This window comes from Egretta garzetta, unplaced genomic scaffold, assembly GCF_000687185.1.
Source record: "Egretta garzetta isolate BGI_Z169 unplaced genomic scaffold, ASM68718v1 scaffold101, whole genome shotgun sequence".
Taxonomy (NCBI): domain Eukaryota; kingdom Metazoa; phylum Chordata; class Aves; order Pelecaniformes; family Ardeidae; genus Egretta; species Egretta garzetta.
Genome location: NW_009258666.1, coordinates 636,085 through 648,645, shown reverse-complemented (window position 1 = coordinate 648,645; position 12,561 = coordinate 636,085). Strand labels below are relative to the sequence as shown.

The 12,561-nt window shown below is 51.6% G+C and overlaps 2 protein-coding genes across 2 annotated transcripts in view; both read right to left on the bottom strand.

Moving 5' to 3' along the window:
* The window catches only part of STMN1 (stathmin 1), a 16,977-nt gene extending 4,957 nt beyond the window's left edge, over positions 1-12,020 (bottom strand). Inside the window, exon 1 of the mRNA XM_009648485.2 lies at positions 12,016-12,020. The gene's annotated coding sequence lies outside the window, so the exon portion shown is untranslated. The remainder of the gene's footprint in view (positions 1-12,015) is intronic.
* Positions 11,084-12,561, bottom strand: part of PAFAH2 (platelet activating factor acetylhydrolase 2) — a 2,497-nt gene continuing 1,019 nt past the window's right edge. Inside the window, 3 exon segments of the mRNA XM_009648559.1 lie at positions 11,084-11,134; positions 11,509-11,622; positions 12,416-12,530. Of these exon segments, the coding sequence (XP_009646854.1) occupies positions 11,084-11,134; positions 11,509-11,622; positions 12,416-12,530 (280 nt within the window).

Here is a 12,561-nt window from a genome sequence, read left to right as displayed (position 1 = left end):
GGGGTGATGAGCCCCCCGCGCCGCGCTCTCCGCCCGCGCCCGGCGGGTGACGGGACTCTCTTTGTCTCCCACCGCGGTGGTGGGGAGGAGCGGGGGCCCCGGTGCGGCCTCCTTTGGTCAGGGTCACCCGTCCCTTCAGGGGCATTTGGTGGGAGCAGAGCCGTGGTTCAGATGGTCACCTGGGGGCTGGTCACTTACCTTAGGGCCATGGACACCTCGTGGCCATGGACACCTTGGGGCCACAGTCACCTCAGAGCCATGGTCACCTCAGGACCACGGTCACCTCCAGGCTGTGGCAACTTAACCTCAGGGTCACAGCCACCTCGTGGCCATGGACGCTTACCTTGCGGCCATGGTCACCTCAGGACTATGGTCACCTCAGAGCCATGGTCACCTCAGATCACCTACCTCAGGACCTTCAGTCACCTCAGGGCCACAGCCACCTACCTCTGGGCCCTTTTTCACCTCAGGACCATGGTCACCTCAGGGCCATAGTCACCACAGGGTCATCACCACTTACCTTGGGGCCACAGTCACCTCAGCGCCATGGTCACCTACCTGAGGACATGGTCACCTCAGGGCTAGTCTGTTATCTCAGGGCCACAATAACCTCAGGGCTTTGGGTCATCATCAAGATGACCACCATGTTCCTTTGGTCACCTCAGGGTCGCAGCCGCCACAGACCGACCCCAAAGAGGATGTGTGGGTCTGACAACGCATTGGCCCCGCAGCTCCTGGCAGTGTGTTTTGGGGGACAGCCACATGGCCACCCTCTCCCTTGGGGTGACGCCAGCAAGTCAAAGCACATCCGGAAAAGCCATCGTTCATGTAGATTCCTTAGTATGTACATAATGGCCGTGTAAAGACGATCCGTCCTTCTCCTACGGGCTGCATTGTGAGCAGCTCCCTTCCCAAGATAACGCTATTGCCAAGTGTAGAGAAGTGGTTCGCTTGCAAACATACTGTAAATGAACTGGCCACATTTTCGCACGTTCCGTACAAACGACTTCTGTACAATTCCCGTGGTAGTTTCCATGCTGCAGTCACCTGAGTTACACCAAGAGTCAATACGCACAGAAGGCAGATGGCCGGAGAACAGCACGAATCTTCTGCTACAACGCAAGCCCAGCACAGCACTCTCCACACCCTAAATACTCAAGAAAGGGCTTTTCGGAGGGGACACACCCTGGTTGTGCACAGTCTTAAAAACCAAGGATTTTGCACCAAAAAAACCCACCCCACCCTACCTTGAGGAAGGTTAATATTGTGACAGAAATGCATAAAGCTTTCAAAACAGAGATTATTTTAAACACTTGCCCTGTTTTTTGCTGATCTGACGTCTATTTCCATGGAAACCACATCCAGCCGCTGAGCTGCTAGAATTGGGAGAGGTTTCTGCCAGAGTGGCTCACCAGGCATGGGAAGAGCCATTTTCCAGCAGCATGGAAGAACCTTTTTGTGGGCTTGAAGGGGTTTCAGATTCAAAATGGTTTGGATGCTTGGCCCTTCAGGATCATGCCTGATACATTCACGGGGTTCCCAGCTCGACGCTGGTGGTATATGTATCCGTATCACATACGACACGCATGTTTTTAAATGAAACATCTTGAGTGCTTGGATTAAAATGCATTAAATGTTGCTGGAAGACAAAGCAGCCAAGAGACCATGCCACCAGCCTGTGTTTTACTTTATCATTTATTAATTATCATCCTTGTAGATCAACAGTGTGTTGGATGCTTTAATATTAATGCTTTTTAGTAAAATCAATGAGCTTATCCTGGGATGATCTCAGGATTTCCCAGAGGAAACAAGGCTTCCTGGGCTCGGGGCCTTTTGTTTGGTACCTGTGTGACTGCCTTTAGTCAGTCTTCATCCCCTGGAGAGATGATGATGAAATATCATTTACCGCTTTTGAAGAAGGGATGCAGGCTGAGATAAAACTACGAGTCATGCAGGGGCTGTTCTCAGCGCTTTCCATCTTATTTCCTGGGCTTCTCACAGGGACAAGAAAAAAAAAGAGAGAGACAAAAAAAAAAGACCGGAATGTAACTCACCTTCCTTTGCAGATCAGCTTTAAAGCCAAACCCACTTCTTTCAGCTAAGAACTCGCCTATGTGAAAGGCAACACGGTTTATCGATGAGAGCCACTGAGCTGGGAACCAGATTCGGGATTTGTTCTCATCTCTGACATTTTCCATGCCGTGTCACTTGGGTTGAGGCTCTTTAGCAACCTCTTTACAACACCTGCCACCACTGGTTTCAATTTAAGCCAATATCTTTGCATATTATTATGCTACAAAGAGAAATAACAGCTCTTAGCAGCTGGAAAGGCAGGGAGACGATCTCATTTTTGGCCTCGTTGCAAGAGTGGTTTTATTTTTGGAACATTTCATAAAACTCGTTTGTTTATGTGGCATTTATTTTTGTCTGATCTCAAGGAGAATGGAGTATATGAAAAGCTTTTATTTAATTTGCATTTGATTTGTGTTTGTCGACACATTTACTGCGATTCTAAACAGACTCTTCCTTCGTCGAGCCCAGCAGCATGTGGCTGCGGTAGTTTTTGTCTACTGGATTCCTTATCGCCAACAAAAGCTTTTTGCTATAATCCCAGTTTTTCCAAAAAAAGAGCAAGCACCAGTACGGGAAATTTCCTCCCGCACGTCACTAGCCCCAAAACAGGGTTCGAGAGGGAAGATACCATTTCAACCCGAAATCTAACCACGTCAGCCAGATGAATTTGTGCATCTTGAGGAAAACAAAGGAACCCAGCAGAACCTGCAGAAGATATTCCCAGAGTAGAAAGGGATGAAGGCTCTGTAAATCAGGAATATGTCCTACTCAGCGTGAGTGGCTACAATGCATCTGGGCTGGTGATAAATAACTGCACCCGCCTAAAATCGTCGCCCCCGTGCAGCTTGCACCCACCGCTGTAACTGCCCATGGGTTGCTTGAGGGGGGCTCGTTCTCAGCACAGACAAAACACGAGGCCCCTTGGCTTGGGTTCAACAGGCTCTGCTCTCAGTGAAACAGAGAAGTCAAGGGCTCATCGGGAGGACTCCTTGTACGTGTGAATTTAGGACGTGACGTGATCAGATTTAGCAGAAAGATTAAAGCGTCTCCTCTGATGTGCTTATCAAAATATCCCACAAAGAGACTGACATAATTAGGTGACAACTCAGCCCACGGCAGCTCTTTTAACTTGCAAAAATATTTAATCTCCAATAAGAAAATGTGCTTTCTGAGTATTAAATTGCCACCCTTAAGCACACATGGTGGATGGACTGACAGCTTATTTGTTAACCAGAGAATGTTTTAAAACACCTTGGTAATATTAGCAAGTGTTTGCCGAGACTGGTAACAGTCACTGCATTAGCCAAGTTCATTTTAAAACTAGAAATCCAAAATACTATTTGACCCAAGTCAAGCAGTGGAACTGATTTAATAAATAACCTGCCGGAGGAGATAGGAATTTAAAAGAAATTTGCACTCGGAAGTAGAGAGAAGGGCTACAAGCTTTCTTTCTCTCCGTGTTTCTCAGTCTTTGTATTAACCTTCAGCAATTTTTTCTCCGCAGTTTATCCATCTTCATGCTGGCTGTACTGACACGCTGCTGCCCGACAAAGGTCTCACAAGGAAAATTAGTGGCTGCAAAGGTCTTGCTGATCTTCAGATAAAAATGTATTTAAATCCAAACACAGTGGAAGAGTCCACAGAAATGAAGAATAAACCAACCAAGACTTTTAGGGAGTGCCTCCCTCACAATGAAAGCCCCTTCACGGGCAAGAAATGTTTAAGGTAATTGATATTTGTTTACTGGAGGCGTTTAGGCTGATCCTATATTTATGCTGAAAAACACCATTAAGAAAATGTTCCCTTCAGAACAAATTTGCACTTTCCAATGTGCTGCTGGAAACGATTTAATTTTGTCAAATCAGACAGGGCACCTGGCTTCCATTGCTAGCTTGTTTTTTGAGAAATTCACTCGAACTCACTTAATGCTTCCATAAAATGAGACGAGTAAAAGCACTCACCACAGATGGCGATTGCGCCTGCAGCAAGGGAGATGAAAATATAAATTAATTGCTTTGATATTGGGGCAATATAACCCTGAAATGTCGTACTCACCTCTTCAAATGCAGTCATAGCACTGTACTGCATGATACCCAAATACGATGGTGATGAAGGCTGACAGGGCTCTAGAGTGGAAAAATAATGTAAGCTTCTAATGAACTAAAGACAAAGGCCCCACAAGCGCTCTGCTCTCCTTGCAAGAAAAATCTCCAACACACTGAAATAGCGACAGACCCTAAAGTCGTGGCAGCGGCTGTGGTACCCACACACGGGCACCTTCATCCCGGCTGCAACCAGGATGCTGAACGAGATCCAGTCTTTCTCCTAAATAGCGATCTCTTGATTCACCCTGGGCAAAGGAACAGCACAATTCCCTTGCCAGCCTGCTGGTAGATATCCTGGCACGTTTTTCATTATTTGTTTCCTAAGAAAATGAGGATTTACATGATCAAACTACTTCTATAGCTCTGTCACTCTTCTCTCCCAGCTTTTAGCTTTGTGTGCCAGTCTCTGCCCCTCCGACAAATACGGGTAAGAGCTCGGTGACATGAATTCCACAAGTTTCTTGAAAACAGATGGCAGGGGAGAGGCGAGAGTGAGGAAAAGGCTTCAGCACAAGCCCAACTATTATTAGAGACCTCACTCCAAGGAGAGCTGTCACAGACACTCCCAACAGCGGGTACAGTTTCAGAGCTGGTTGTTTTCTTCACGGCACCAGCAGATCCTCCAAGACACAAATGTGCCGTTGTGCTCTCCTGGGAGCTACCTGCCAAATATAAGGACAGATCTATGTGGATGCTGGCTCTCACCTCTACTATGTCCAAAAATATGCAATGAAAGCTGGCCTGGAGATATCCTCGCATTGCTTCCCTCCCCCCCACCTCCTTCCTTGCTCCCATAGCTCCCGACTGAGCTGGGAACCCATTTCTCTGCATCCTCGCTGCTTTTCTCTTTCTGCTCCCAACCGGTCTGCTTCCCAGTCCGCGAATTTGCATTTCCCATATGGAGCACCAAGAGCTTTGCTATTCAAGGAAGCCCGTAAACAACTCACTGCCGAGGGTTCAAAAATAACTGCGCTGCACAGAGCTGCATCACCCAGCGATAGCGAGTGGCTGCGAGAGAAGCACGAAGAAAGGGTTTATAGGATTGGGTTGGGTTTTTTTTTTTTTGGCATGTGAGCCAACGGGAGATGCACTAATTAGATTTCAAAAGTGTCAGAGTCAGCCATTTCAGCTGGGATGGAGCAAAGGAGACAGCGTGATTTTGACAACCACATGGAATAGCAATGCATAGGGAAGCCATCAAATATTCAACAGCCACAGAAGATTCCAGTAAAGGCATTTGCTTTGGCTCTTTGAAAATGTGGTGGGGGGAAAGAAAAGATGGGTATAGCACTGGTTATTCCCCAGTTCCTAATTAGTTCCTTGAATTTAAAATATGGATTCAGCTCTACCAGCAGCTCAGCAAGCCTATTGTGCTATTAATACTTCCCTGGCGTGATATAGTTAAAAATACTCCCACCCTTTCAAGACAAAATGTGGCTTGGAAGTGTCACGATGGGAGGAGTTCAGGAATGGAAATCCTCTTAAAGGAATATGACTTCCCCAATGTCAAATAAACAATATGAATGAGGTTGTAGCAGCCCCCAGACTGAGCCTGTTCCCACTAAGAGCAAATTTGAAAATAATGCTCAGTGCAGAGCTCTCGGGCCGCTCACTATCAAAGCTGTTTCGCTGACAAAATCACGGCACAGCCAAATGGTAACAGGTTTTACTTCTTTTTCAGAGAGATCTGCCGCCCGGGGAGCAGGTGAGTTTGCGATTCTCAAGTGCCTGGCTTGCTTCAGACAGACAGCGCAAGGTCAGATTCAGAGCAAAAGGCAGGATTTGGAAATGTCCCCCCCTCCTTGCATCCAGCCCTGCTCTCAGGGAATGCAGGAGATCCACACCTGCCCTGTGCCACAGCCACAGCTAATTTTTCCGTGGCGATATCTATAGGTGCCGTTTATGGATGAGATCTGCCAGACACCATGGGCAGAATAAAACATGCCTCTTCCCCCAGGATTTGTGAGCCAAGGAAACAATCCGGGGGGTTTTTTTATGGCACCTTTCAACTTCAGTCAGACAAGGAGGTCCAAATCTATGCTTTTGCACTTTAGATCCTCTCAGGAGAATCAGCAGTTCCCCGCTCATCTCCACCGACAATTCTGCATCAAAATGGGTTAATTCCTGCTCCGTCCCGCTGGCTCTTCACCCGCTGCCTGTCATCACTCAGCAATACCAGCATGGAAACAATACCTGCACTTAACATTTGCTCAGTGCTGTTTGATCCCTTTTTCCCCTGCTAATTTGAGTTCATAATATATCAATATATATATTAAAAGAAAAAGGACCAGACACATCCACAGCAGCTGGGAGAACAGGCAAACAAAGCCAGCCTTTCTGGAGGAGAAACACATCTCTGTCTTTTATGCAATAAACCAGCAAATTGCTGCCGTACGCTAAAATCAATACCCGGAGAGACGTGCTTATGTTGCAATTGCCAAAGTAAGTGCTTCATTTTAATTAAAGAAAAAAAAACCCAAAACCCCCACAAAAAACCCCAACCCACGCTTTGCGTGATGAACATCATTAGAGAGCCACTATCAACACGAGGAGACGAAGGGGTCCTGAAGCTGGTGTTTTGGGGGGGTCCAATGCCACCGTGTCACCCAGGAAGGGGTGCTGACAGGCTCAGCACCTCCCCACACCCCAGTCCGAGGTGAAGATGTAAGCCCAAAGGGTTAAAAAGGAGGATGGGGCATTTGGGGTCCCTGCCTCACCCAGCTCCCCGCTGGGTGCAAAGCAGGAGCCAGCATCCACAGGGCTGAGCTCAGCCTGTCCTTCCTAAAATGGAGGAAATCTGGATATTGACCAAATCTGATCCTGCCAATCTGTTTCAGGGGCTTTTTCGGAGTCACCTGGAACTAGAGAGACCTCACACCACCCCTTCTCTCCTCCAGCACCTCAGTTTCCCTTCTCAATCCTTTTTCCCCCTGATTATTCAGGAATCCTCTCCAGGGTCAGCAAGAGGCCGCTCCAGCCTGAAACGTGGCCTCTGCTGCAGAGTGAAAACTGTCGAAAAAAAGTCATGCCCTCAAAATACCCTCGCTGCTGCTGGCTGAGAGAACAGGAGCCCTCTTGGCCTGCGGCGTTGCATTTTGAAGGCCAGGGAACTCAGCAGGCATCGCGCCTGCAGCCCAGCCCTGCAGCATTGCACCTCGAAGCTGGCAAGCACATGCCCTGCGCCGAATCCTAAGGGTCTGCTCGCCTGGCAAAGCCCTGGTCCTGCCCTGTAACCCAGCGCGGGAGGAGCTGGTGCTTGGGAAGACAACCAAGTTGAGCTGAATCCCTCGTGACTGCGAGTATCCAGGGTTTTCAGCTCAAGGCAGCCTGGAAGCTGACGTATTAGATGGTAACAATTTGCTTCAGAGATTAAGAAAATTTTTTTCGGAACTTCACCCAGAGCAAAGTTTTGATTTGCCAACAGAAAAATCAACATAAAAACAAGCATATACTCACCAATCAAAGGAATCTAAGGAACTCTGCTCAAGAGGGTGCTGCCTGGGTGTGGGTTAGGAGCAGAGTCAGCACAGCACCTGCATCCGCGCTGGTCTTCGGGGCTGGTATCGCAGCCCACAGCCGGACACCGAGCTCGGCTACTGGAGCTCGTGCGGTTCTCACCACACGCACTGGGCTCAGCTTGCAGGGCCGTGGACCTTTATAAGCTATTGTGAATCCAGGCCTTAGTATTTTCCTTAAAAACACAAGAAAAAGGAAAACACCCCCACGACTGTAAGCGTTACGGTAATTACAAGGAGATTTTAACACGTCTCAATTTGCATTAATTAAATCAACAGGGAAGCTTCAATTGAGTAAATGAGGGGGTTTTTTCTAAGCAGCAGCAAATGCTGCGGCAGGCTGGAGCTGGTAACTCCAGTTTGCTGCATGCATGTGCAGCGGGATGGGGAGGGATCTGCTGGCTGGAAGGGGCTTCCCAGGAGGGAGGGAGCCGCCGGCAGGACGAGCTGGGGGGGGGGAGGATGAGGAGAAGACTCTCAGCTCTAAGATACTACCAGCTCCAAGCCGGGTCTTGTGCTGTCACTGTCGCGTTTCAGCCCCGAGCCGGGAGAGTGGAAAGCTTTGAAGCCGAAGCCGGTGGGAAAGCGGAGGTTGCTGTGCGGAGATAAGCCGTGGGTAAGAGGAATGCGTCCATTCATACCCCAGCCGTGCTGCAAGCACAGCTGTGAGGGGAATATAAATGGGCAGCTCTTTTTTTTTTTTTTTTTTTTTTTTTTTTTATTTTTAAAGCCACTGGTTTGAATATTAAAGTGGATCAGACACATTGAAATGCTTGGCTGGAAGTGAACTCTTTCCAACGCACAACCCTCCAGGGCAGGGGATGGCTGGGTGCAGGTGGGTGCTGACCGCCCCCGAGGTAACGGTGTCGGCTTTTCTTTCCCACGGCCCTGAGAGGCAAAGCCCCTCCGTGGATAAAACATGGGGGATTTACGGATATAACACCCGGCTAGTTCACATTCAAACCTGCACCTCTGCATTGTAAGGACACAGCAACCAAGAGCTGGTGCCGGCACGCTGCTGTGGCAGATCGCATAGCGGGCTAACCCATAACTCCTTCTTTTTGCCAGAAAATCTTCCAGTGTGGCATTGGCAAGCCTGGAGCAGCCCAGGCCACCCCAAAGACCGGAGGGTGGCAGGGAACGATGCTCTGTCCCTGCCCGTGGCCGGCCTGGGAAACGCTGGCTCCGGCAGAGCTGTCCCAGCCCCTTTCTTTCTGACCTCTCAGGCCCAGCAGAGCGATCCAAGCAAGCTGGGACGTGGGGAAGACACCTTCCTTGCGTGCTACGCCGGGATTTGTGCCACATCTTCCATGCACGCTGCCTCCAGCCTCGAGGCTGGAGCATGTAATGGGGATCTGGGAGAAAGTGCTGCTTGCAAGGGGAGCCTGATTGAAGAGATGGCTCCGGGCTGGATTTTAAAGCAGATGCAGCGAGTCAGTGAAGTAGGAAAATGCTCGGAGAGGGCTCCTGCACCACCACATCCCACAGAGAGCATAGAGGGCCCGATGGAGCGGGGGAAAGAGGGTGGCTGCCCTGCCCAAGTGACACCGGGGCTTTTCCGAACTCTCCTCTTTCTTCTGCCGGTGTTTTCCTCCAGAGGCACAAAGACATTTGGAAACAGAAGGTGCAGAAACTGGCTCCGGAGTGGGGAGCAGCCCACAAGTGGGATGCAGGGCCAGACAGAAGGACATTTGCCTGCTTCCCCTCTCCCCGAGCCCCAAGGGCACTGGGGATGGTCATAAGCAGCTTTCTGTGAACCGAAGGGTTAACGAATGTCAGAGTCACCCTCTGAGGTCAGTGGGTTTCTGCCACCCCCTTCCCGAAAGCCTTTACATAAGAGTCTTGCAGAATTTATAGCCTGCCTCAGCTGCGCCCTGCCGGAGCCACGACCAGGCTGCTCCCCAGTAGCTGCCAGCGCAGATCCCCCGCCGTGCTAATTCAGGGAGGAAAATGGGATTTGATTTCTGCACCAGTCACTGTCTCTCACTGTTAAAACGGGACCTGGCAGGCTCTTCCCCTCCGCTCCCTGGCTCACCCACACGATTCATCGCAAACATCGACCTTGAGTGTCCCCCACCCACCCTCAGCATCTCAACGGAGGGGTCCCGAGGCGCCCTGGGTTGTCACACCCCAGCCTGCTCCCAGGGCTAGACACGGTGGTTTAGGTGTAAAACAATATTCAAAAAAAAGGATCTGGAAGCTTTAAAAGCACCGGGGTCTTGCAGTCCTGTTCACATCAGTCCTTTGTGTCACTGGAGAGCGGAGGAGATGTTGAAAGATGTCCTCTCTGCTGCTGCACAGCGCTGCGCCTTCCCCCCGGGGCCATCCCGGAGCATCCTCAGCCCTAGGACTCGCCTGCGATTAAGAGGAGCCGGGGGCCACCAGCGAGGCAAGGAGGTGGCCATCACGGTGACACAAACAACTTGGGCGCCGGAGGACTGAGGTGCTGCTTGTCCATTCCCCTTCCTTCCCCCGGGAGAAGGGCTTTGCCGGTGCCCGTGTCACCCGCTGGCTCTGGGTGAGGAACAGCACGTGCCACCCAAACCCCTCTCTCCTCCAGCCTCTGCACCCCAGGAAACCCTGCCTCCACACGGCACCGGGCGCCGTCGTCGGCAGCAGCTTCTCTCTGCGATGGCAGAAGGTGAAGCAAAGCCAGGGCTGCCGCTGCCGTCCCCCCGCACGTCCCCCAGCAGGAACGCCGTGCCGCTGCCGGCGGGGACAATGCAAAAGCAGATGGGGTGCCAGGAGCCCGGGCGTTCCCGGCAGCTGCCGAGGCGGCGTGTCCAGGATTGCTTGCCCCCTCTCCCGCCGCAGTGCCAGCAAGGACCCTGGGGAGGGTCTCCGGTGGGGTAAATCCGTGCGGCTCCACCAGCTTCATCCCTGCTTCGGGATGGCTGAGGATCGGACGCCCCTGAAAAAGCACCGCTTGCTCTAACGTCTCTGGTCTTACCCAGGAACGTGCTGTACGCCCGAAGCGCCTTATTCCCACCGCCAGCACGCGTCTGTTTGCTCTTCATGCTGCAAAACCAGGCTGGGCTCTCTTCCTTCCATCCCCGGGGCTGATCCCAGTCCCCGTTTCACATTCCTGCGCTGCTGGGGTGCTCAGAGATACTTCCAGCCAGCCCCTCGTTCTTTTTTCCCCCAGATTTTAGGTGTGGACTCAGGATTTTGCCCAGCTTTCCAGGATGCTGAGACGATTCTACGCTTGGAGCCCTGATGCTGCACCTCTTTGCACTGGTTCTTTTGAACTACCCCCACCCCCTGGCGAACGAACCCAGGCCAGGGCCAGCGAGGGGCCGATGCCCACCTACCCCCTGCGTGCAAGAAGGGTGTCACCTCAGGCACAAGTGACAACCAACTCAAGTCTTTGTTCCCAGGGATTTTATTCCCTTAGTCCCCACAGCCCACGCTGCAGGCAGCAGCCACAACAGCAGGGCTGTCCTGCAAAAAGGAGAAGGCTGAGCAGCCTGTGCCCAAACATCGCTGTAGAAGGTCCCTAATTTGGGAAGAAAAAGCCAAGAGAGGAGGCTCAGCAAAGCCCCGCTGCTCTGCCCTCTGCAAGGGATGCCGTGTCCCGTTTTCACCACTGGTGCCATGGGACCTGGCTTCCCTGGCATGCATGGAGGAGCAAAAGGAGAAGAAAGGCACCAAGAGGCCGAAACGTGGAAGGCTGTGGCTCTGCACACACCCTGCTTGTCCCAGGGGGAAAAGTCTCATGCAACAAGGACTGATCCTGACAGCAAAGGGCACCCGGACCCCCCCACCAGCCAAACGATCCCGCTGGCTGGTCCTTCAGCACGGGCAGACCCGGATACCTTCAGCACGGAGCAATCAAAGTCCTGGTGAAGGATGTTTGGGACGGATTTACCGATGCTGATGTCCTCGAAGAGCTGAAGTGCTCACACGCATTCCCCTGATCTCTGATGAACCTGGGAGCAAGAGTTGCCCCTTTCCTGATTAACCCAGCTCCTCCACCCTGCAAGTTTGGGGCCAGATCCTCCCCCTTGATGTCCCCCCACACTCGTCCCTCTAAAATTGCAGCACTCGGACACAACCTTTCCCTCTATTTATTTCTCACTCCCCCCTCAACATTTATGCTCATGGGTTCATCTTTATAGGAAAACTGTTGCCCTTGTTCATTCAATGTGCCGTGAGGCAGCGCATACACAAAAATAAGAGGCTGGGAGGTGATTTAAAACTGCCAAAAGCACCTCCAAGCAGTACATTTCCTAGAGAGCTTTTCTATGACAAATCTTGCCTCAATGTTGTCCTTTTAAAGGCGGCAGAAACGAACAGGGGGGAACCTGGCTCAGCAAGAAAACCTTCCCGCTCCCCAGCAAGCAGCTGTCCGGGGTAATCCTGGAGAGACGAAAATCAGAGCGTGAACAAACCCAGCAGCCGGTCTGGAGCCTCGCCAGCCCGCGGCGCTGGGCTGGGCAGAAAGCCCGCTTCTGCCCGGGGTGCAGGTGACATCAAGCATCCAGGGACGCAGCAAAGCCCAGCCCAGCTCCTGCCGGGGTCGGCTGGAGCCGCACAGAGAAACCCCATGCAATAAGAGCAGATTTTTCTCAGCTTGCAAGGAGAAAGCTCAGCCCCAGCATCATGGCGGTACATGTTTGGGAAGGGCAGGAGGTGAAGACCCCAGGCGTGGGGGGCAGCTCGGCTTGCAGGAGGGATTTCACGCCTCCTGGGTTGCCCTCCCTTAACCCCCCACCCTGGTACCTGCTTGTTTCGAAAATAAAACTCCTTCTGCCCTTGGGGCCCCCGTCAGTAGGGGATCCACTCCTCTCTCCCAGCCTCTGCCATGCAGAAACACGTCACGGGGGCAGAATGGTCCCTGCAGTGGCAGGGGGGCAGGAGCGGCGGCG